Here is a 21872-nt window from a genome sequence, read left to right as displayed (position 1 = left end):
ACCCAACAAAAGTGGGAAGTTTTGGAAACAATCCCACTGGGAAAATTTCTGGAGACCTAAGAAATACGACTTCTCCCAACATAACTTGGGAATCATTTCTCAATTAGGAATTTTTTTCTTTATTGTCACTAAACAAGCTTTTAAAAGCTCAAAACCAAAGATTAATCCAATGTAATCATACAAACTGGGCCTCTTTACTAACACACAAATTCTGGACACAATGCTTTGGCGCCCCCATGTGGACAAACTCCTGTATGACAAACCCAACTTCACCCTGTAGCAGCGGATAATGACTATAATTATAATAATTAGGCAATAAAGTTGGTCAATTTTGACACAATAAAGCAATTTTCTTTTTAAAGAATATTCAAGAAACCAGAGTGTTTTTCATTAACATTTATGGAAGGGGGAAAAAAAAAGACATTATTACATACAGTTCATCCATAATTTGGTATGATAAAAGAAAAAAAAAAAAATTAGGTTACATCTATTGAATCATGATTACAGTAACATGAATATTCCATATATTAATGAGAATTTGTTTGCTTTTATTACTGTGCAAAACAACATATACAAACCTACTGAATGTGTAAGAAGTACAGTATCGGTGAACGCCCCCCCGCCGCCCCCCCCCCACAAAAAAAAAAATCTGAACTTTATTCGTAAATGCGAACCGGCTGAATGTTCCTATAAATACTCGTCCGTATAAGATTTTCCCGAATCCTGCTGGTGTCTTCTGTTCTACCTAATGAGGTAACCGACTGTCCGTGGGGGGGGGGGGGAGGGGGGGGGGGACAGCAACGTGGAAAACGCGGAATACGATCAGTCAATAGAGAAAAGAAGAGAAAAAACTGAAATCTGATTGACTTGTTAAAAAAGAAATGTGGGGAAAAAAAAAAAGAAAGAAAGAAAAAGAAAGAAGGTCCAGGCTTTCAGCGGAAACCGTCGCTCACCGGTCGGGCGCTATTGTCGAAGCAAAAGGGGGGGATGGCGCGAGGCCTCGTTTACACGGCCACGTTTTTTTTTAGTGAAAACGCAAAAAAATTTCTGGGTGTTTGGAGAAAAAAATGAAAAATGCAACTTTTTGAAAACGGCTCCCAAGGCGGAACTTTTTGAAAACACTCACATGGAAATAGAGGAGAATGCAATTTTTCAAAAACACTCCCGACGACATGGAAATAGGGGGGGGGGGGGGGGGGATGCAACTTTTTGAAAATGCCAAGTCGGTCTCCATAGAAATGGAGGGAAGCAAAACTTTTCAAAAATGCATCTATTGCATCTCCATGGAAATGGTGGAAAATGTGGCTTTTCAAAAAAGCTGCGACTCGGCCTCCATGGAAAACGCCACTTTTTGAAAACTTTTTGGAAACGACGCCGAAGGTGGAACTTTTTCAATACACTCCAACTTCATCTCCATGGCAATGGGGGGGGGGGGGAGGGGGGGAAACGCCACTTTTTGGAAACGGCTTCCAAGGTGGAACTTTTTGAATACACTCCAACTCTGTGGAAATGGGGTGAAAATGTTTTCAAAAATGTTCCGAATTCATCTCCATGGAAATTGAGAAAAACAAAACGTTTCATACTCTGTCTACCTTGAAAGCACATTTTAAAAAATGCTGCAAATTCATCTCCATGGAAAACGCAACTTTTCGAGAACACTTTGCAAAAATGTTACGTCTCCATCTTCCCTGGAAACACCTTTCAAAAATTCTCAAAATAGGTCTCCATGAAAAGCGAAACTTTTCGAAAATGCTCCGAGTCAGTCAAAAATGCTTTTAAGTCTGTCTCAGTGGCAATGGAGGACATTTTTCAAAAAATGCTGACTTTGTCACCATGGAAATTGAGGAAAACGAAACTTTTTGAAAACCGTCCGGCTCCGTCTCAGTTGAAATGGGAGGAGGGGGGCACAACCTTCCAAACACTCTCCAAATCCGTCTCCCTTGACAAGACAACTTTTAGAAAATGCTCTGACTTCACCTACGTGGAAATGGCGGGAAAACTCAAGTTTTTGAAAACGCTCCGACTCCATTTCCATGGAAACGACACTTCCGGTCATGCGCATTACGACTGTGGCAAAAACTTGTTCTGCACACGCTCAGTAGATGTTTCCTCCGCCGAGTCCATATTCTCCCGGGACTTGGTAGTTTTATTTTGACGATCCACAAGAACGTCCGTGTTCTCCCATTGTTGACGTTTAATCGCGCCGACCCAACATGCCGACGGTGCGTTTTTCCACGTGAAACCGTGGCCGTGTAAACGGGGGGCTCGCCTGCGGGGAATCTCCGAGTACAAACAATCTTTCTACGTACGACGGCGATCTCCGGCCTGTGTGTACCGCTTTGGCAGGGAAAACCAAAAAGTGGCTGGAAGTCTGGGAAAAGGCAGTGAGGAATCCCGGGATTGGCAGGGTTCCAGGTGAGGTTTCACAGTCCGGTTTTTTTTTTCTCTTTCTTTTTTTTTTTTTTTTTTTTTAAAACGTCCAATACTCGTCCATTAGTGTCATCTTCACGCGGCGTCGTTACTTTAAAGTCTGTGAATTGTGCTTTTAAATCTACGAATCCGCTGTGCGTCGCCGAACACTGCGCACAGAACTGGTAAAGTGCCGATCATTGCTTGTCTCTAGGGTCAGTGATGAATAACAGAGCAGATTTTAACACTTTTAAATGAACGACTTGCTCATTTTAGAGCTTTAAATTGAACTATTGCTGCATTTTAGAGCTTTAAATTCAACTATTTCTTTATTTTTTAAGCTTTAAATTGAACTATTACTGAATTTGAGAGCTTTTTATTGAACAATTAGTTCATTTAATCGAACTATTTCTTTATTTTTCACGCTTTAAATTTAACTATTGCTGCATTTTAGAGCTTTAAATTGAACAATTAGTTCATTTAATTGAACTATTTCTTCATTTAAATATACTATGTGTTCATGTTGGAGACTGCAAGATGCAGATGTGAATGCAGATGCTGCACTTTAGAGCTCTGAATTTAACTATTTCTTGATTTTTTACACTTTAAATTGAACTATTGCTGCATTTTAGAGCTTTTTATTGAACAATTAGTTCATTTAATCAAACTATTTCTGAATTTTTTATGCTTTAAATTGATCTATTGCTGCATTTTAGAGCTCTAAAGTCAACTATTTCTTTATTTTTTATGCTTTAAATTGAACTATTGCTGCATTTTAGAGCTCTAAAGTCAACTATTTCTTTATTTTTTATGCTTTAAATTGAACTATTGCTGAATTTTAGAGCTCTAAATTCAACTATTTCTTTATTTTTATGCTTTAAATTGAACTATTGCTGAATTTGAGAGCTTTTTATTGAACAATCAGTTCATTTAATCAAACTATTTCTTTTATTTTTATGCTTTAAATTGAACTATTGCTGAATTTTAGAGCTCTAAATTCAACTATTTCTTTATTTTTACGCTTTAAATTGAACTATTGCTGCATCTTAGAGCTCTAAATTGAACAATTAGTTAATTTAATTGAACTATTTCTTCATTTAAATATACTATGTGTTCATGTTGGAGACTGCAGGATGCAGATGTGAATGTAATGCAATTTAAACTCCCCCCCCCCCCCCCCCCCCCCGCCCCCCCAAAAAAATACAATAAAATTCTCCTGTTTTGCACATTAAATCCATTTAAAAGATAAAAGAATAAAATAAAAATTGCCCATCTTTATCCGTCACTGACCCGTACAGATACTGTTTCCGTTAGATTTCCCCCGAACACTGACTTTACAGACCTAAAACCGCTCAGGTGAGGACGACGTGTTCGCCTCCTGGCCGTTCCATCTCGGAGGGGTCCCCCCCCCCCGGTCTCCATAACAGTGCAGAGGCAGGGGGGGCGCTCCACGCTCATTCATGTGTTCACTTCATGGCACTGCTGGGAGGAGGAGGAGGAGGAGGAGGAAGGAAGGAAGGAAGGAAGTGATGGATGGATGGATTGATGGATGGATGGGCGGGAAGAAGGGAGGGGCGTTGTTCGGACCGCTACGCCGTTAGCTGCTGGAGGTTTGGTGCTTGAGGACGGTGTAGACGTTGTCCACTTTGCTCAGCCTCTCGAAGAACGGGATGAGGTCCCGCAGCTCCGTGTCGTGCATGTCGTCGAACCACGAGGCCACGGGAACCTGGAGGGGGAAACTCTCCGTCAAAACATCGGAAAAAAAAAACTGGAAAGGGAGTCAACAACTATCTTGAAACTAGGGATGCACCGATACTGGTACCAATACCAACACTACTACCGATACCACGACAGATACCGATGAGGATACTGATAATACTGGTACAGGTACTACGACTGATACCGGTATCAATATCACGAGCGATACTGATACCAATGTTGGTACCAATAACACTACAGATACAATCGATACCAGGACAGACACTGATCATGGTACTGGTTCCCTATATACCAGAAACGATACTGATGAAGCTGCTGGTACCGATACTACTTCACAATACTACCACTAATATCAGTAACGATACTAATGATATCAGTATCTGGTCCGATACTGCACGTCCTCGTAAAAGATCCCGAATGAATCTTGGCATTTATCATGCAACATTTGGAGTTAGCCTGATGTTGCTTATTAGTTGAACTAGGATTTTACTGGAGCTACGCTACGTGCTAAAGGGTTTCAGGGCTCACACACCAGCGATGCTACATGCTAAAGAGCTTTGAGGTTCACACACGAGCAAGGCTACATGCTGAAGAGTTTCAGAGCTGACACATAAGCAAGGCTACATGCTACATGCTAAATCGGTTCAGGCTCACACCCCAGCAATGCTACAGGCTAACGTAAAGTATAATGTATGAATTAGGCTTTATGGCATTCATTCATATAGGTACTCACTATCGGCAAGTTGCTAAAGGTTTAGTACTTGTATCGGTACCCTGTATCAGAAAGTTGGTAAAGGTTAGTAACAGTACCTAGTGTCTGCAAGAGGTTGAGGGTATGTATTGGTACTCGGTATCGGCAAGTGGTTAAAGATTAGTATCTGCAAGTCTCTGAAGGTTAATGTTTGTTATTGTATGCGATATCGTCAAATATCTACATGTCAGTATTGATACAAATGTATCGCCAAGTGGCCAAAGGTTACTATCGGTAGTCGTTGTCAAGTTGCTCAAAGTTGGTATTGGTACTCGCGATCAGCAAGTGGTACAAGGTTAGCATCACTACTAGGTATCGGCAAGTACCTTAAGGGTAGTACTTGTATCAGTACTCCGTTTCAGAAAGTTGGTAAAGTTAGCATCAGTACCTGGTATCGGCAAGTGGTTAAAGGTTAGTATTGGTATCGGCAAGTCGCTTAAGGTTGGTGTCAGTACTTGGTATTGACAAATGATTAAAGGTTAGTATCGATACTCTGTATCGGCGAGCGGCTGAAGGCCAGTACTGGTATCGGTAGAAGTGGTATCGGTGCGTCTCTTGTTGAAACACAGCGGAGCCTCACCGCGTTGTCGGGGTGGAAGATGTAGGACGCGGGGGAGTTGTCCACGATGATGACCTTGTTGAGGTCGCGGCCCAGGCGGCTCAGGTCCTTGACGTAGTTCCCCCGGTGGAAGACGCAGGACTCCCGGAACAGGCGGCTGCGGAACGCCCCCCACTTGTCCAGGAGGTCGGACACGGGATCCGCATACTGACAACGACCACATTCGTTTCACCACACACGTATTGAGGGCGTGAAAATCTCTCTTAAGCCGTTTGCAACGTCTTCAAGTGAAAAAAATAGATTCAGTAAAATGCAACTTTTTGAAAACTGCTTAAGCTGAACGTTTTCGTTCACCTTCACTCGGTTTTCGTGGAAACAGGGAACGTTTAAAAGTGCTCCAACTTTGTCTCCATGGAAACTGGGGGAAACGCAATCTTCTGAAAATGCTCTACTCTGTCTCAGCGGGAAGAGGAAAACAGAACTTTTTGAAAATGCGCCGAGTCCGTGGAAAGACGGGAAAACACAACTTTTCAAAAATGCTCAGCCCATGGTAAGGTGAGAAAACGTTTTGAAAACGGTTCTCAAGGTGGTACTTTTCTAAGCCTTTCGACTACGTCTCCATGGAAACGGGAGGGGGGGGGTGAAACTTTTTGAAAAAATTTCAATTCTGTCTCCATGATAACAGATGAAAATGCAACTTTCGGAAAAAGCCTATGCTTCGTCTCCACGGAATCACAACTTTGTGACAACACTCCGTGTCAGTGGAAAAAGCAACTTTTTGAAACCGTGTCATCGCCATCACCCCGGAAACGGGGGGGAAGCCCAACTTTTTGAAAACGCTCAGGCTCGGTCTACATTGGAAACAGTGGTAAACGTAACTCTTTCAAAATCGCTCGGTGGAACTTTTCGAAAACAGTCCCTTGAAATGGGGGGGAACCGGGATTTTTAACTTTCGAAACTTTCCTCAAACGCTGCTTTTTTCACTTGAAACGTTGCGCCGGGCCTCGAAGCGAAAAAACCTCCGCGTCACCTTAGCTAAACTGGCGGTGAAGAGGACGCACTCGAACAGCTCGCCCATCCTCTTGAGGAACTCGTCCACGTGCGGCCGCTTCAGGACGTACACCTGGGACGCACAGCAACGCAAACAAGTCTCCACAAAGCTGGCAGCGTGCGCTCACCCACCCACACACACACACACACACACATTTCAAACCACACCACCGAGGGGAAGGTTTGACGTCCCCCCCCCCCCCTTTTTCCCTCCCGCCGTGGCTGAGGGCAGCGTTCCTGAACCAAGTCATCCGGAATAGGCTGTGCTTGTCTGAACAAACCTATCCTGGATTACTTGAATTAGGCCCGGGCCCGAGGTCCGTCGTCAAACCTGTCGCGGTCCTGGAGCAAAGAAACGGTTGAGGAGGGGCGTTACCTGGTGTACTGTTCCATCTATTTCCACAGGAATGATGAAATCGGCATTATTCACAGGCTGGAAGAGGACAAAGACGGAGGTTTGAACCGGGAGGAGGCAGAACGGCGGCTTTTTCCGTCAAGACGTCTCCGATGCCCTCACCTTGAAGGAGCTGTGAACTAACGTCTCGTCCAGGTCGATCACCACGCAGATCTTTCCGGAGTCTTTCGACTTGGCTGGAGGCAGAAGTGGCTTCACCTGTATCTTAAAAAAAGAAAAGAAAGAGAGAGCGAGCGAGAGAGAAGGTCATTCGGTGAAGAGTTTAGGACGGGTCGGATCGTTCGGGTCGGTGTCCGGACGCACCTTAGAGACGGTTCCGTTCTCCTCCACCAAGAGAGGCGCGTTGTTGTTGACCGGTTGCGGTTGGGACTGCTGGTCCCGGCACAGGCAGCAGAACAGGCTGGAGAAGAGGCCTCCGCTCCGGGGCTTCTTGGAGGACAGGGAGGGGGAAGATCCTGTGGGGAGGGGGATTAACAACATTAACCGAGTCCAAGACCAAATCCAGGGTATTCCAAAACCAAGACTTTAAAGGACTGAAACCGAGTCAAGACTAAGACTAGAGCATCCAAAGACCAAGATTTTTAACGATCCAAGACCAAGACTCCAACCATCCAAGACCAAGACTCCAACCATCCAAGACTCCAACCATCCAAGACTCCAACCATCCAAGACTCCAACCATCCAAGACAAAGACTCCAACCATTCAAGACAAGACTCCAACCATCCAAGACAAAGACTCCAACCATTCAAGACAAGACTCCAACCATCCAAGACAAAGACTCCAACCATTCAAGACAAGACTCCAACCATCCAAGACAAAGACTCCAACCATTCAAGACAAGACTCCAACCATCCAAGACAAGACTCCAACCGTCCAAGACAAAGACTCCAACCGTCCAAGACAAAGACTAGAACCATCCAAGACAAAGACTCCAACCGTCCAAGACAAAGACTCCAACCGTCCAAGACCGAGACTCCAACCGTCCAAGACAAGACTCCAACCGTCCGAGACTCCAACCATCCAAGACAAAGACTCCAACCATCCAAGACAAGACTCCAACCATCCAAGACAAAGACTCCAACCGTCCAAGACAAAGACTCCAACCGTCCAAGACAAAGACTCCAACCGTCCAAGACAAAGACTCCAACCATCCAAGACAAAGACTCCAACCGTCCAAGACAAAGACTGCAACCGTCCAAGACCGAGACTCCAACCATCCAAGACCGAGACTCCAACCATCCAAGACAAAGACTCCAACCGTCCAAGACAAAGACTGCAACCGTCCAAGACCGAAACTCCAACCATCCAAGACCAAGACTAGAGCGTCTCAAAGGAAATTCCATAAATCATCCAAACATGTTGAGATTCCTTAATTTCTCTCCTAAACTTGACTCTCTTGTTAAAACAGGTGAATCCACGTCTTCATATATTCGTTTAAAACTCTGCTTTGAACTTTGAGACGCATTTTTTTTGTCCAGGAACTGTAAAAAAAACATCACCCATGAGTAAAGACACGGCGTTTTAACCAGTCTGAAGTGTATTCATGATATTCGATGTTGCATTCGTTGTTCAGCAGTTATTCCCTTTTTTTTTTTAAGATTATTTGGGATTTCATTTTTCTTTTTGTTTCCTTATTAGAGCGAATCGGCTCCGTAAACAGGAGCCAAGCAGCCGTCCTCCATGTTTGAGGGCCTGCGGCCACAAAACACCACTGGCTTCACCTCCTTTGAGGCCCGACCGGTTTTTCTTCACCTAAGGGGGGGGGGGGGGGGGGGAGCTCCGCCCCCTTCCTGCAGGGTGTTTGAATTTACTACAACGGCTCTCAATGACAAGCAGAAATACACAACCACCAGTACTGAACGTTTCTCACGTTACTTCAAACACTGAGGAAAGTACTAATGGAGTTTTAATTCAAGGGGAATTAATAAATAACACTCTGGAACAAACAACAACAATGAGTTTTGGGATATACTTGTAGTAATAATAAATTAATAAATAAATAAAAATAATAATAAAAAAATAAATAAATACTATTCACAGAAAATAAGTTACTATAAATTTTTTTTTATAAAAATGTGACCAAACAAAGTCATTAAAAGGTTAGGATTAGTATTAAAGAATAAAAATAAATACATTTTTGAAAAGTAAAAAAAAAAAAAAAAAAAAATTTCACAATAAAATACTGTTTTTTTTTTATTATTTTTTTGCAAAAATAAAGTATCAAAAAGTACTTTGATCTACTCATTCTATGACCTGAGCGAAACTTTTCACGGCAAGAAGTGGAAGTTATTTCTTTCGAAGACACAAAGGACACAGTCATCCCCGCAAGAGCGTCCCGGTGTCCCCGCGGGCGACATGTGAGACATTGTGACGATCGAACGTCCGTCTCGTTCCCAAAGTGGAAAAAAACATTCCGGCCGCGTCCTGAAGCTGCGAAAACTCCGAACTCGACACGTGACTGTGTTACCAACACTCGGCTCTCTGTTGTCCGTCTCTCGCGCCTCTTTCATTCCCTCCTCCTCCGTTTGTGGATTCAGCCCCCCCCCCACCATAGCCCCCCCCCCCCCCCCCCCGCTGCTCGGGCCAAAACAGGAAGAGGAAACAGACGGAGGAAGCCGCCATGTTTCGGACAGACTGTCAGGAGCCTGTAATTTGACACCAGCCTCACGAGTGCCGCTCCAGACAAAAGAAACACCCGCCAATTTTTTGTGGGGACGTTTTCATCCGTTTTGACAAAATAAAAGCACCGTTTGCAAGTGACAACTGAAAACCCAGAGACGCTGAAAACGCACGTTTGAGAACGGATCACAAGGTGGAACTTTTTGTAAAAACAAAACAAACAAAAAAAACAAAAAAAAAACGCTCGGTCTCCATGAAAGTAGAAGGAAACGCAACTTTGTGAAAATGCTCTGACTACATTGAAATGGGGGAAAGGAACTTTTTAAAAACACTCCCAACATTGTGGAAAGGGGGAAAATGGCACATTTTGAAAATGCTTCAACTCTCTCCATGGAAACGGGGGGGGGGGACTTTAAGAAAAAGCTCTGACTACATTCCCGGTGAATCATAAAGCGACTTGTTGAAAATGGCTCAGACTCTGTGACAACGTGGAAAAAGTTGACTTTTTGAAAATGCTCCAACTCCATCTTAGTGGAAATGTAGAATAGCTAAACTTTTTGAAAATTCTGCGACTCCATGGAAACGGGGAGGAAAATATGCAACTTTTTGAAAATGCAATGACAACACCACAGTTTAAGCAGGGAAAAACCCTACTTTTAAAAAGCCCTCAAACTTTGTAGAAACGGCAAAAAGCACAACTTTTTGAACACGGCCCCACGCAATAGATTTAAAATGCTCCAACTTCATCTCCACGGAAACAGGGGGAAGACACAACTTATTGAAAACACTCCGACTACGTTTCCTTGTAAATGAGAGAAAACACAACTTTTAAAAAGTGCTTTGACTCCATCTCGGTGGAACCGGGAGAAAGATTTAACTTTTTGAAAACCGCTCTGGCTCCATGGAAACGAGAGGGAAGCGGATCTTTTAGAAAAACGCTCCGTTCCCATGGAAAAAAAACTTTATGAAAACGCTACGATTACATTTCCTTGGAAACGGAGGAACACGCAACTTTTAAAAAAAAAAAAACTCAGACTCCATTGGAACAGGGGTGAAACACAACATGCTAAAGCACATCATTTTCAGCGTTTCCGTGGAAACCGACATCGTTTTCAAAACTTTGGTGCGTAAATGTGAAACTTTAAAAAAACAAGCGCCTCATACCAGCCCAGAATGCAGGACATTTCTCGACAATACAGCTCAAAATAAACTAGATTTAACGGGTTGGTGAAGCTGACGGACATAAACATTTGGTAATGATTGATAAAAAAAAAAGATGACTCCTCGACAGCGCGCGTGAATTCTGCTGAGTCGGCACTGAGAAACATGCTGCGTCTCGTCCTGCAGCGTATCACAAACGAATGATTCCAATTCCATCTCGTCCTTTTTAAATCCGCCGAGGAATCCATTTTAAAAGCATCACTTGATTTCAACGCCGTCAGATGTTCAGGCGAAGGGGTCGGGGACCCAGTGGTTTTACGAGGACCCGAGACGAGTTTGTGAAACAGCTGCCAGACTTTCGTGTGACTAAAAGTGCCTCCATAAAAACGCGGGGAGAAATTAAAATGCGTCTCGTGGGTTTAAACCCGAATTATTACATTTCAAATAGATTTTTGAAATGATCCTCACTATTCTACTTCACTATAACGAGGCAAAAAAAACCCCTAAAAACTAATGTTACAAATAATGATTTAATTTTCACAACTATTTGCAGTAAAAAAAACAACATAAATAATATTGAACTTAAAATAGTACTTTTTCATTTTTTTTAGAAACATACAGTAAAATAACAAAAATCATTCTTTAATAAAAATATTATGACCAGAAAAATATATATTTTTAAAACAGATTTATTTTTTAAAAAAGTAAACAAACTAATATTCTGATCCAAAAAAGAAAAGTCATTAAAAAAAATAAATAGAAAAGGTCGGGACCAAAATATAGGTTATCTTCAGAGCTATTTTAAGTTTAAAAAATAAAATAATAAATATTTAATATGTGAGGAAACAAACTTTTCTTTTTAAAACTAATTATGGTTGAAATATTATTTAAAATTTTTATTTTTTTTACTTGTATTTTATTTAAAATAGCAAAGAATAACGAAAACAACAAAAAAAGTTTTTTTTTTTTAATATTCTCTGTATAAAAAATAATAATAGTATTGTGACCAAAATTAAATACATTTTTAAATATGGTTAAAAAAATGTTTTGATGAACTATAAAGGGAATTTTTACAAATATTCACAGTGAAAAAAAAAACAATAGAATATATATCATTTTACCACAAAAGGCAGTTTTTAAAACTAGTCATAGTTAAAAACAACAACTTAAAAAAAACTATATTGTTCACACAGAAGTTCATTTTTACAAGTATGAACTTTAAAGACACATCTATTGTTACCAAATACGTCGTGTTTGAACTATTTGCAGTGAAATTAAACAAAAAAAACAACAAAAACAAACAAACAAGTCACTTTGAAAACTCTTCAAAATAAAGGCAGAGACAAATCCAACAGGTTTGTGGGGTTATGGAAAAGTGTAAAGATTGGACCTTACTCGTGTGGAGTCTTCATGACAGCTCACCTGATTACTCAGTAACTTTTAGTGTGTGTGTGTGGGTGGGTGTGTGTGTGTGTGTGTGTGTGTGTGGGCGCGTGCGCGGCAGATCCACGAAATCCATGTGTTTTTACGCACAAACTTCACGCACCAAACGGGAGTTTTCACGCACTTTTTTCATGATATAAAGTTTAAAAAAAAAAAACAACAACAACAAACAAACACGCACGTTGAATATGTCAAAGTCAAACAACAGTCACGTCATTTCCTTGACTTTCATCAGAGGCCAAAAAAAAAAAAAAAAAAAGAAAAAAAAAAAGGGCCGCAGCCGCAAAAACAAGCCACAAACTTTTTATGCGCTTTTACGCATTTTCTTTTTTCCTCCCCACGTTTTTTTTTTGTTGTTGTTAAAACGAGTCCTGAAAGTTGCGCAGAGTTGAAACTGCGTTGCGGGATCGTTACATTACGTGATGTAGTGATCGTTTTTAAAAAAAAAAAAAAAAAGAAAAGTTGTTTTCAAGAGACTCACCCCTCTCTCCCGACGCTTTCCCCCCCTCTTCATCCCGGCTCACTTGCGTGATTATCGAGGACGGATTGTCCATCACATCCACTCCCGGATTGCTGACTTTACACTTTTTCTTTTTACTTAATAAAAAAAAAAAGTTTGCTAAAACTCTCGCGGCTGGACGTTAATCCGCGAGTCTAAGGCGATCCGAGCCGGAGCGCTCCGGGAAACATCGCAACACTTTTTCCAAACATTCTTCCCCCACGCGCCCGTCTACAACCCCGCACGATCGACGTCCGGAAGTTAGGAAACATTTGTTTAAAACAGGGGGAAAAAATAAATAAAAAAAAGAAGAGTTGGCTACTTTGATTCAATATGGAGCTCGACTCCGCTCGCAATTTCAAGATACAAACATGGAGGTTTCAAGGCTTCCCCTTTTTTTTTTTTTTTTGCCTCGCTTAAAGGGATCGCCGCCTTTGCGTTACAGGCGTTCTCCCGTCTCCCGAGACGCGACGAATTTGACCACGGTCCCTTAAAAAGTAACTCGCTTAAAAAAGTTACTCGAAAACGTTTTAAGAGTGAAAAATCGCGTCGGGTTCGCGTGGGTGTGCGTCACGAGCGCGGCGTCCGTCGTGTGAAGCGACGCAGGAGTTTGTTGTTTCGGGTTTGTTTCCCGAATCCGCGGCTCAGAAACGCCCAGTTCGGGTCTCCTTGAAACTGCCCCCGCAGTTAGGGAGCGTCGCGCAATGTGTCGTCCTGTAGTGCGCGCGCGCGGTGTGTGCGTCGGTCCATTCAATATCACGCTTAAAAAACAAAACAGCTTTATATCAACAAATAAATATCTTGTAAATTAGTGTGTGAACTATGTTTCTAATAGTTTTGTCTGTTTATTTGAAAAATATTGAATATTTTCTATTATATACAAACTTCTGACTTCAAAAGGTATATTTTGAATTTTTGGATATTTATTTTCGTGATTAATTTGCTGCAGACACGTCAAAATATATACAAAATACAGATACATACAAAAAGAAAAACTCATTTGAATTATGCGAAAATAAACATACGCACATTAACACAGGCGTACGTACACACACATTTATTTATTCATTTTCATTCATTCAGACACGTCAAAATATATACAAAACATAGTTATCTATATACACATACACATTTACACATGTGCACACATATATATTCATATGAAATATAAATATGTGGTTATATAAACAATTATATAAACCCCATTGTAAATAATCTATATAATTAAGTAAATCTACATTCCAATCTATATACAAAACACAAATATAAATATATATGTCTATATATACACACACACACACACATCCATCCATATAGTCTCTAGAGATTTGACGACAATCGACTGCGCAATTTATTCTTATACATCCCTAAGTATAAAAAAAAAAGAGCTTTGTTGCTTTATTGGCTTTTCATATTTTATGATATTAATCGCTTTACTTTAATTGAAACGCATGTCCAAACTGAAAAGCGTTAAAAGTGCCAATAATAACAGACTCAATGATATGATAGCACTACAGCCAGTTAATGAGTATATATTTTTCTTTTTTTTTTTAAATCCAAAATCAAGGATATTAAAAATACAATTAAGATGTTTGTGAAGTTTATTGTGCAAAATGTTCCTTTTTAAAAAAAAATATATATACATGATGGAATTAACCCATAAATGTCAACAAATGTGCTTTTCTGTTGTAGCAGTTTGTTGGTAACGTATAAGAGACAGACACGGTTAAATCGTATGAAGAGTTTATTACATACTATCTCATAAAAACCACATATAAACACCGCAAATTGGTACATTTACAAATCTCCAACCATTCAAAGTCATACAAAATAAAGAGGAAAACACTGTGATCGAGCAATACACAAGACGGCCTATTTATCATTACGCGTAAACTGTTGGCGAAACGTCCAAATATGGTCATCGGATCGGAACCAATGGCGACGCTTTTACGAGATCGAGGGTCTGATTGAGGCACTAACCGGGCGATCGGAGAAATACCGAGATCCGCAAATGTTATCGACATTATAAACTTGTATTTTCATAAAAATCGTACAATGGCTGTCTGTGTGTGTGTGTGTGTGTGTGTGTGTGTGTGTGTGTGTGTGTGTGTGTGTGTGTGTGTGTGTGTGTGTGTGTGTGTGTGTGGCTCCGAAAACACAAAGAAGACACACCGCGCGCACGCACAACATGCAAATAAATTAACATGGGAAAAAAAAAAAGTAAACAATCTCCAAAGAAATTTGTTTGTTTTTTGTTTTCAAAACGTGTCGTCTGAAATAAGTTAGCAGGGGGAAATCATCGCGCGGCGAATCCGCGCGCTCCGGGCCGATCGCTTTGCAACGAAACCAAACCGTGCAGAGTTCCCAACGTGACGGAGAAATTGTGCAATCGGAGTGGAAACCGAAGGAACGTCCCCGTGTCCTTCGGGCAGAATGCAAACGCGCCTTTTCGGTCGGCGTGTTCCGCCTGTGCGTTTGGCCACGCCTCCTTCAACCTTTGACCCCCGTTTACACAACGTTTCAAGTGAAAACGCATCGTTTCAGAAGAGTTTACACAACGTATTGAAAAGGATGTCTGTTTACGTGAAAAGGTTGATAACGCTGTAGTTGGCATGCCGGGCCACGAGTGGGCGCTGTTGGTTGTTTTCGTAACGAAACCGCACACTCGTGCGCGCAGAGAACAATATGTTGTAAACGTTAACAATGGGAGAACAAACGGTGACTGTCAAAATAAAACTGCCAAGTCCCAGGAGAGTATGAACTGGGAGTCATGACACTCTGGAGGAAACGTTGTTCTTATTAGACATCTACTGAGCATGTGCAGAACAACTAGCTATGCATTGCGCATGTGCAGTAGCGGCGTTTCAGAAAAGTTGCGTTGTCCCTATTTCCATGGAGATGGAATGCCTTCTTATGAAAAGTTGCGTTTTTCGCCATTTTCATGGAGATGGAGTTGGAGCATTTTCAAAAAGTTACATTTTTTTCACCCCATGTCCACAGACATTGAGCTTTTCAAAAAGTTGCATTTTCAAAAAGTTGTATTTTCCACCGTTTACATTGAGATACTGTCGGAGCGTTTTTCAAAAAGTTGCATTTTCCCTCCCCCCATGTCCATGGACATGGAGCTTTTCTAAAAGTCGCATTTTCAAAAAGTTGTATTTTCCAGCGTTTACATCGAGATACCATCGGAGCGCTTTCAAAAAGCCCCCACCTTTTGACGTGCACTTAGTCAAGCATTTTCAAAAGGTTAAATTTTTTTCTCGTTTCCACGGAAATGGAGGGTTTTCGCAAAGTTGTGTTTTCGCAAAGTTGTGTTTTCGCAAAGTTGCATTTTTTCCCCCCCCTCCACGTTTCCTCAGATAGTGTCAGAGCATTTTCGAGAAGTTCCACGTTTGGAAGCCATTTCCCAAAAAGTTTTCAGTGGCTCTGAGCACCGTTGTCGTGTAAACAGACCCTCAATGCGCTGTGAGAGTTTTGCGTTTTCACTTTGAAAACGTTTCGTCTTGGCTCACCGCCGTCCGCTCACTGGGGGACGTGCGGCGACTGCGGCGAGCTCTGGTAGGTGCGCAGCAGCACCTTGTGCTTGGTGGCGTCCTCGCCGCGACGGCACTGCTGCTCCACCAGGAACTCCTTGAGCCGGCCGGAGGTGAAGGTGAGCGTCTGCCTGCGGAGCTTCATCAGGTACGAGTCCTGCAGCCAGGCCTGGGTGAAGCAGTCTCGTGTGGTTGGTCGGGCCCTGGAAACACACGGTAGAAATCAGCATTTCCTGTTTGGTTTCCCCTCGTGTTCATATAAAGCCTTGTTTCTACTGTACGGTACGGTACAGCAAAGAGTACCTAGACCCAATGCAACCCATACCAATGTGCTGGGTACCTCATCGGAGGGGTTACGGAAAATGTTAACGGTTGGGTACTTTTGGTACCATCCGCAACTTTTGTCAGCGGAAACATACGAAAACCCGTACCGCACCGTACTGGCAGTGGAAACGAGGCGTAAAAACAATCGACTTTCGTTACCATGGGTAGCTGCTCAACATCTTCTTGAGAAAGGCGGAGGCACTTTGGGACACGTTGGGGTAGAGTTTGGTTGGGTCAAACTTGGCCATCAGGATTTTGGATTCAACTCGATGCGGGTCTTTATCTTCGAAGGGTAGCCGACCACTGAGCCTGGTTGCAGATTAAAAAATTGCATTTGTTTTCTTAGGTTTTGTTCACAGTTTGTCAATAAAGTCACATACACCGATAAGAAGAACACTTACATGATGTAGACGACGACGCCGACCGTCCAAATGTCTGCCGGAGGACCAACGACTTCCCCTTTCACCATCTCGGGAGCTAAACGAAGATTTTTAAAGATTTCTTTCAACTTCCTGTCAAACGGCAGCTGTAAAAAACTCAACAGATCCGTCACCCTGGATACCGCTTACCCAGTGTTCCGTGCTCATCCCACACATTCATGAACCTGAGCAGCATTAGAGGAAATAATCTACCATACAGACAGGATTCCTTACCCATGTAGTCCAGCGTTCCCGGTCCTGAGTCCTGGTGCCTGAGGCTGAGGGGGTTGAAGCTCTGAGCGCTCCCCAAGTCCACGATCTTGACGGCGTTGAGGTTGGTCACCATGATGTTGTCAGGCTTGAGGTCTAGATGGAGGACGCGGCGGTTGTGCAGGTACTCGACTCCTTGGAGAATCTGGACCAGGTAGCCCACCACGTCATCCTCCGAGTACCGGAACCTTTCGGGCAAGAAAAAAAGACGGTTAAATGCCGAGGTGATGTACCGTCTGAGAAAATGCTGCCTATCCAGCCTACCTGTCTATGAGGCTGTACAGCAGCTCTTTCCCGGTGCAGTACTCTGCCACCAGCACCAGGTACCGCGGCGTGACGTAGGCCTCGTGCAGAGCCATGAGCTTCTCATTGTGCAGGGACTTGAGGATCTCGTACTCTCTCAGGATTTCCTGCTTGTTCTCCTGAACGTAGGGAATGATCTTTGCCATGTAGATTTTGCCGGTCGAGTTTTCTCGGCACTCGCGAACGACTCCAAATCGACCCCTGGAGACACAACGCAGGACAACTGTGTGGCAACAATCTGTCGCCATCATGCCTTCTTGAGAATCTCACGCACTGCCTCACCTTGCTTTCTCATCGAGGAAGGTGTACGGTTTCTGAGGGACTCCCTGTCGAAGAGTCGTGGCCGTGCGTCCCGAAGGCGTGCCCCTGTTGGGAGTACTGGCTCCATCACCGATGGGACTCAGGCTGGAGGCCTGGAGGACTTGCGGAGAGAAGGACGCCGGGGTCGGCGCCACGCGCGCAGTGGTTGCCGGGACATACGTGGGCACCGAGGCCACCGCTGGTTTGGTGGGGGTTGGGGGCGGGGTCACTTGGTCTGGCGGGGGTGATGTTGGTGGGACCTGGGCCATCGGAGTCACCACGTTTACTGGACTCTGCGGTTTGGGGAGGACGAACGGCGGAGACGCCTTGACTGGGGGTGACGAAGTAAGAGGGGAGACTGTCGTCGGGGGCAGAGGTGCAGATTGAGGGGGGGGTCCGGCGCCTTTGGTGGTGGACACCGCCGTCAGCGAGGAGGCAACCCCTCGTTCGTGTGGCGTTGGAACCGTTTTCACGACGGCGATGGCAGGCGAAGCTCCATCACCTGTGGCAGCGCAAAGATGGATTAAACACGATCAAGACGCTGAGGCTGGTGTCAAATGACAAGCATCGGGATACCTGCTGAGTCCAGGGAGACCAAATCAGAGCAGTTACTGTACGGTCCCTGTCCGGCCTTGTTGACACAGCACACCCGGAACCTGAAGGCGCCCCCTGGTGGCAGGTCTGTGACATTGTAGTAGCAGTCGGCAATGCCGGTGGCAACTGTGAGCCAGTTTGAATCGCCTGCAGGAAAGAGGGGCAACAAAACATGCATCGTCATACATGACACAGCTTCATCACAGTGCACTTTAAAATGAAGTGATTGCTGTGAAATAAAACATCGAGTTCAGAGGGGCCAAACATGAGGCCCGTGGGCCAAAACTGGCCCGTGAGAGGCTTCAACCCGGCCCTCGAAACCAAAGAAATTTGAAAAAGCTGCAAAATGCAACTGTTATAGATATTTATGAGCCTTTCACTGTATTTTACGTCACTGAAATTGGTTTTATCTATGCCACAAAGAAAAATGTAAATTCTAGTTGTAGTACAAAGACTTGACCAGCAGATGGCAGTGTTGTAAAGCGGGAAAAGTATGTGATCTTGGCCATGCATTATGGAAAAATGAATGCTGGAAAAGTCATCTGTCATCCCGTCTCCTTTTTCATGATGAAACAGACCCGAATGAGAAAAAAAAAAAAATGTAATTTAGGAAAGAAAACAGTATTTTTTTTTTAAGTCCCTCTATTCTCCAGAATGATGTCAGCCGAATCCCAAAGTTTGACACGTTGACTACATTAGAAAACAAAACAAAAAAAAATAAAAAATGATGATTCACTGCACATAATGAGAAAAGACCTTGATGGTCCAATCACTGTTCCCTGGTGGACTGACTCATTTTCTCTGTCTTGGTTGGTGTCACTGGGTTCTCTCCCCTCCCCCCCCGAGGATTCTTCATTAAGTGGAGTAGTTTCAAAAACCCTGACAGTTCTAATGGGACCGCAGCGCCAAACATTGACTTACCCTCTGTTTTTCTTTCCAGGGTGTAGCCGCACGGGGATTTGGTGTCTGCTGGCTTCCACAGCACCAGGGCCGTGTTGTTGTAGGTCTGGGGAACTTCGGGGGTGCCCGGCCGCTTCGGGGTGCCTTAAAGCAGGATGAGAGTCCAGTTCATTACGACCACTAATCACTACAAACTCAACATGCAGTTTTTAATGATACATTGTGGTGCAAAATAGAGTAAAGTGTCCCTCCAAAAAAAAAACAGCTTCCTGTAGGCGAGCTGTTGCGTTATGCGTGTTTTTACAAACTCATCCTCTCAATATAGCTTTTGAACTATTTTTGACAGATGTGGTGCGCATACGCAGCAGTGGTGTTCTCAGAAATTGCGTGATGTCTGTTTCCACAGAGTCACAGTGGTTTCAAATAGGTTTGTTATCCCGGTTTCCAAGGAGATGGGATCAGTGTTTTCAAAAAGTTGGATTTTATTTCCCATCGCTACGGAGATGGAGCATTTTCAAAACGTTGTGTTTCCCCATCTTGTTTGCAAGGAGACGGAGGAAGAGGGTTTTCAAAAAGTAGCCTTTTCCCTGTTTCTATGGAGATGTAGCGTTTTCAAAAAGTAGCATTTTCCACTGTTTATGTGTAGACAGTCTCAGCATTTTCAAAAAGTTGTGTTTCCCCACTTGTTTCCAAGGAGACGGAGTAAGAGGTATTTCAAAAAGTAGCTTTTTCCCTGTTTCTATGGAGATGTACCGTTTTCAAAAAGTTGCATTTTGCCCTGTTTCCAAGGAGACGGTGATGGAGTGTTATTTTAAAAGTTCCATGATCCGCTGCTTCTTTGGCGACGGAATTGGAGCGGTTTTTGAAAAGTTGTGTTTTTCCCCATTCCCACAGAGACAGTATCATACAATTTTCAAAAAGTTTCATTTTCTCTATTTCCATGGAAACGGAGTCGGGAGTGTTTTCAAAAAGTTACAGTTTCAGCCACTCTGAGCCCCGTTTGTCGGCTACTCTTAAGAAATTGTTAAAAAAAAAAATCGATGTTTTTAACAATTTGCTTGGTGGTTGCTGGATCTCTTGCAGGCCCAGTTTTGGCCCACAGGCCTTATGTTTCACACCCGTGTACTAAAAAAGTAATTGCTCATGAATATTGTGTTTATACGTCTACCAACTGTAAAACTCCGCCAGGCGCGCTTTCTGAAACGTGTCCGGGTTCTGACAAACCAAAACAAACATGGCACAAACCTCATCGTTCTCCATTTCCACAATGTGTTCCCAATTTAGCCGAGGCACTGGCGCAGTGAAGACAAAGCTCCGGGCAAAACAAACAAAAAAACCCCCAAAAAAACCAGGCAGTCTGAAGTATGTCTGAACATGAGTAATGGTACCGGGTCCAACGCCAGAACAAATACTACAAATCCACTCCGTCGCACCTGACACCTGAGAAACATATGATCCCAACACGGCTGCTCTCATCATGCCGATAATGGATGTGACGTACTCCGGCTGTAAAAACTGCAGGAAACATGATCTGTTCCTATTAGATGAGAAATGTGAGAAAATCCAGAAATCCGTTAAGTTAATCTACTGCAAAATTAATCTTGTGGCATTAATATCCATTTTCGTTTGTATTAATATTAATTCTTGCCGCAATTAAAAGTCAATCATGTAAAATACATCACAGGATGGAAACGGCCGGGAAAGGGGGAAGGATGGAGGGGGAAGGGGGAAGGGGGAAGGGCTCTGGTGCTTCCTAATGAGTTTGTCTTTTTTGTGAGGAAAATACTTGAGCAGGTAAAGGTGAAGGTGAAGTTAAAGGTAGAGGTAAAAATAAAGATCAAATAAAGGCAAAAGTAAAGGTGAAGGTGAAGGTAAAGGATAAGGATAAAGGAAAAGGGAAAGGAAAAGGGAAAAAGAAAAGATAAAAGATAAAGATAAAGATAAAGATAAAGTATAGGTAGAGGTATTGGTAGAGGTAGAGGTAAAGATAAAGATAAAGATAAAGGTAAAGATAAAGATAAAGATAAAGTATAGGTAGAAGGTAGAGGTAGAGATAGAGGTAGATGTAGAGGTAGAGGTAGAGGTAGAAAGTAGAAGTAGAGGTAAAGGTAAAGTAAAGGTAAAGTAAAGGTAAAGATAAAGTATAGGTAGTGGTAGTGGTAGAGGTAGAGGTCGAAGTCGAGGCAGAGGTAGAAGGTAGAGGTAGAGGTAGAGGTAGAGGTAGAGGTTGAAGGTTGAAGGTAGAGGTAGAGGTAGAGGTAGAAGGTAGAAGGTAGAGGTAGAGGTAGAGGTAGAAGGTAGAGGTAGAAGGTAGAAGGTAGAAGGTAGAAGGTAGAGGTAGAGGTAGAGGTAGAGGTGAAGGTAAAGGCTGACCGAGCTACTTACAGGCTATGGACAGCGTACAGGAAGTAATGATCGTCGCTATGGGGTTGGTGGCAATACATTGGTAAACTCCGCCGTCCCTGTGACTGGACTTGATGATGGTGAGAAGCTGCCGGCCGTCCGGGTGAGCGACCAGGCTGATCCGCTCGTCCTCCAGTGGTTTCTGATCTGCAGCACACAACAAAGACCAGGGGGCGTTAGCAGCCGCCGCCGACGGGGTG

The 21872-nt window shown here is 43.2% G+C and overlaps 2 protein-coding genes across 3 annotated transcripts in view; both read right to left on the bottom strand.

The window, feature by feature from the left end:
• Window positions 1-2396: 2396 nt before the first annotated feature.
• Window positions 2397-13307, bottom strand: LOC308127715 (carboxy-terminal domain RNA polymerase II polypeptide A small phosphatase 1-like). Of its 2 annotated transcripts, none has more exons than XM_080492952.1 (7): window positions 12609-13307; window positions 7207-7358; window positions 7006-7101; window positions 6865-6921; window positions 6469-6561; window positions 5460-5645; window positions 2397-4135 (listed from the first exon to the last, which is right to left on the bottom strand). In XM_080492952.1, exons 1-7 carry the CDS (start codon window positions 12679-12681, stop codon window positions 4007-4009), a joined length of 786 nt encoding a protein of 261 aa, XP_080349078.1. In that variant the 5' UTR covers window positions 12682-13307; the 3' UTR covers window positions 2397-4006. The 2 variants fall into 2 exon arrangements, with proteins under 2 accessions (XP_080349078.1, XP_080349077.1); XM_080492951.1 differs by having other exon boundaries at window positions 7006-7107; window positions 12609-13019.
• Window positions 13308-14354: 1047 nt separating this feature from the next.
• The window catches only part of LOC308127607 (striated muscle preferentially expressed protein kinase-like), a gene marked incomplete at its 5' end in the record, with an annotated part of 40526 nt that continues 33008 nt past the window's right edge, over window positions 14355-21872 (bottom strand). Inside the window, 9 exons of the mRNA XM_080492740.1 lie at window positions 14355-16362; window positions 16643-16792; window positions 16885-16960; window positions 17137-17360; window positions 17437-17676; window positions 17758-18277; window positions 18352-18516; window positions 19291-19413; window positions 21655-21819. Of these exons, the coding sequence (XP_080348866.1) occupies window positions 16149-16362; window positions 16643-16792; window positions 16885-16960; window positions 17137-17360; window positions 17437-17676; window positions 17758-18277; window positions 18352-18516; window positions 19291-19413; window positions 21655-21819 (1877 nt within the window). The 3' untranslated portion in view covers window positions 14355-16148. The remainder of the gene's footprint in view (window positions 16363-16642; window positions 16793-16884; window positions 16961-17136; window positions 17361-17436; window positions 17677-17757; window positions 18278-18351; window positions 18517-19290; window positions 19414-21654; window positions 21820-21872) is intronic.

This window comes from Lipophrys pholis (assembly GCF_963383615.2).
Source record: "Lipophrys pholis genome assembly, chromosome: 23".
NCBI classification, from domain to species: domain Eukaryota; kingdom Metazoa; phylum Chordata; class Actinopteri; order Blenniiformes; family Blenniidae; genus Lipophrys; species Lipophrys pholis.
Note: the sequence above shows the minus strand (reverse complement) of the source record. Positions and strands in the feature narration are given on the sequence as shown.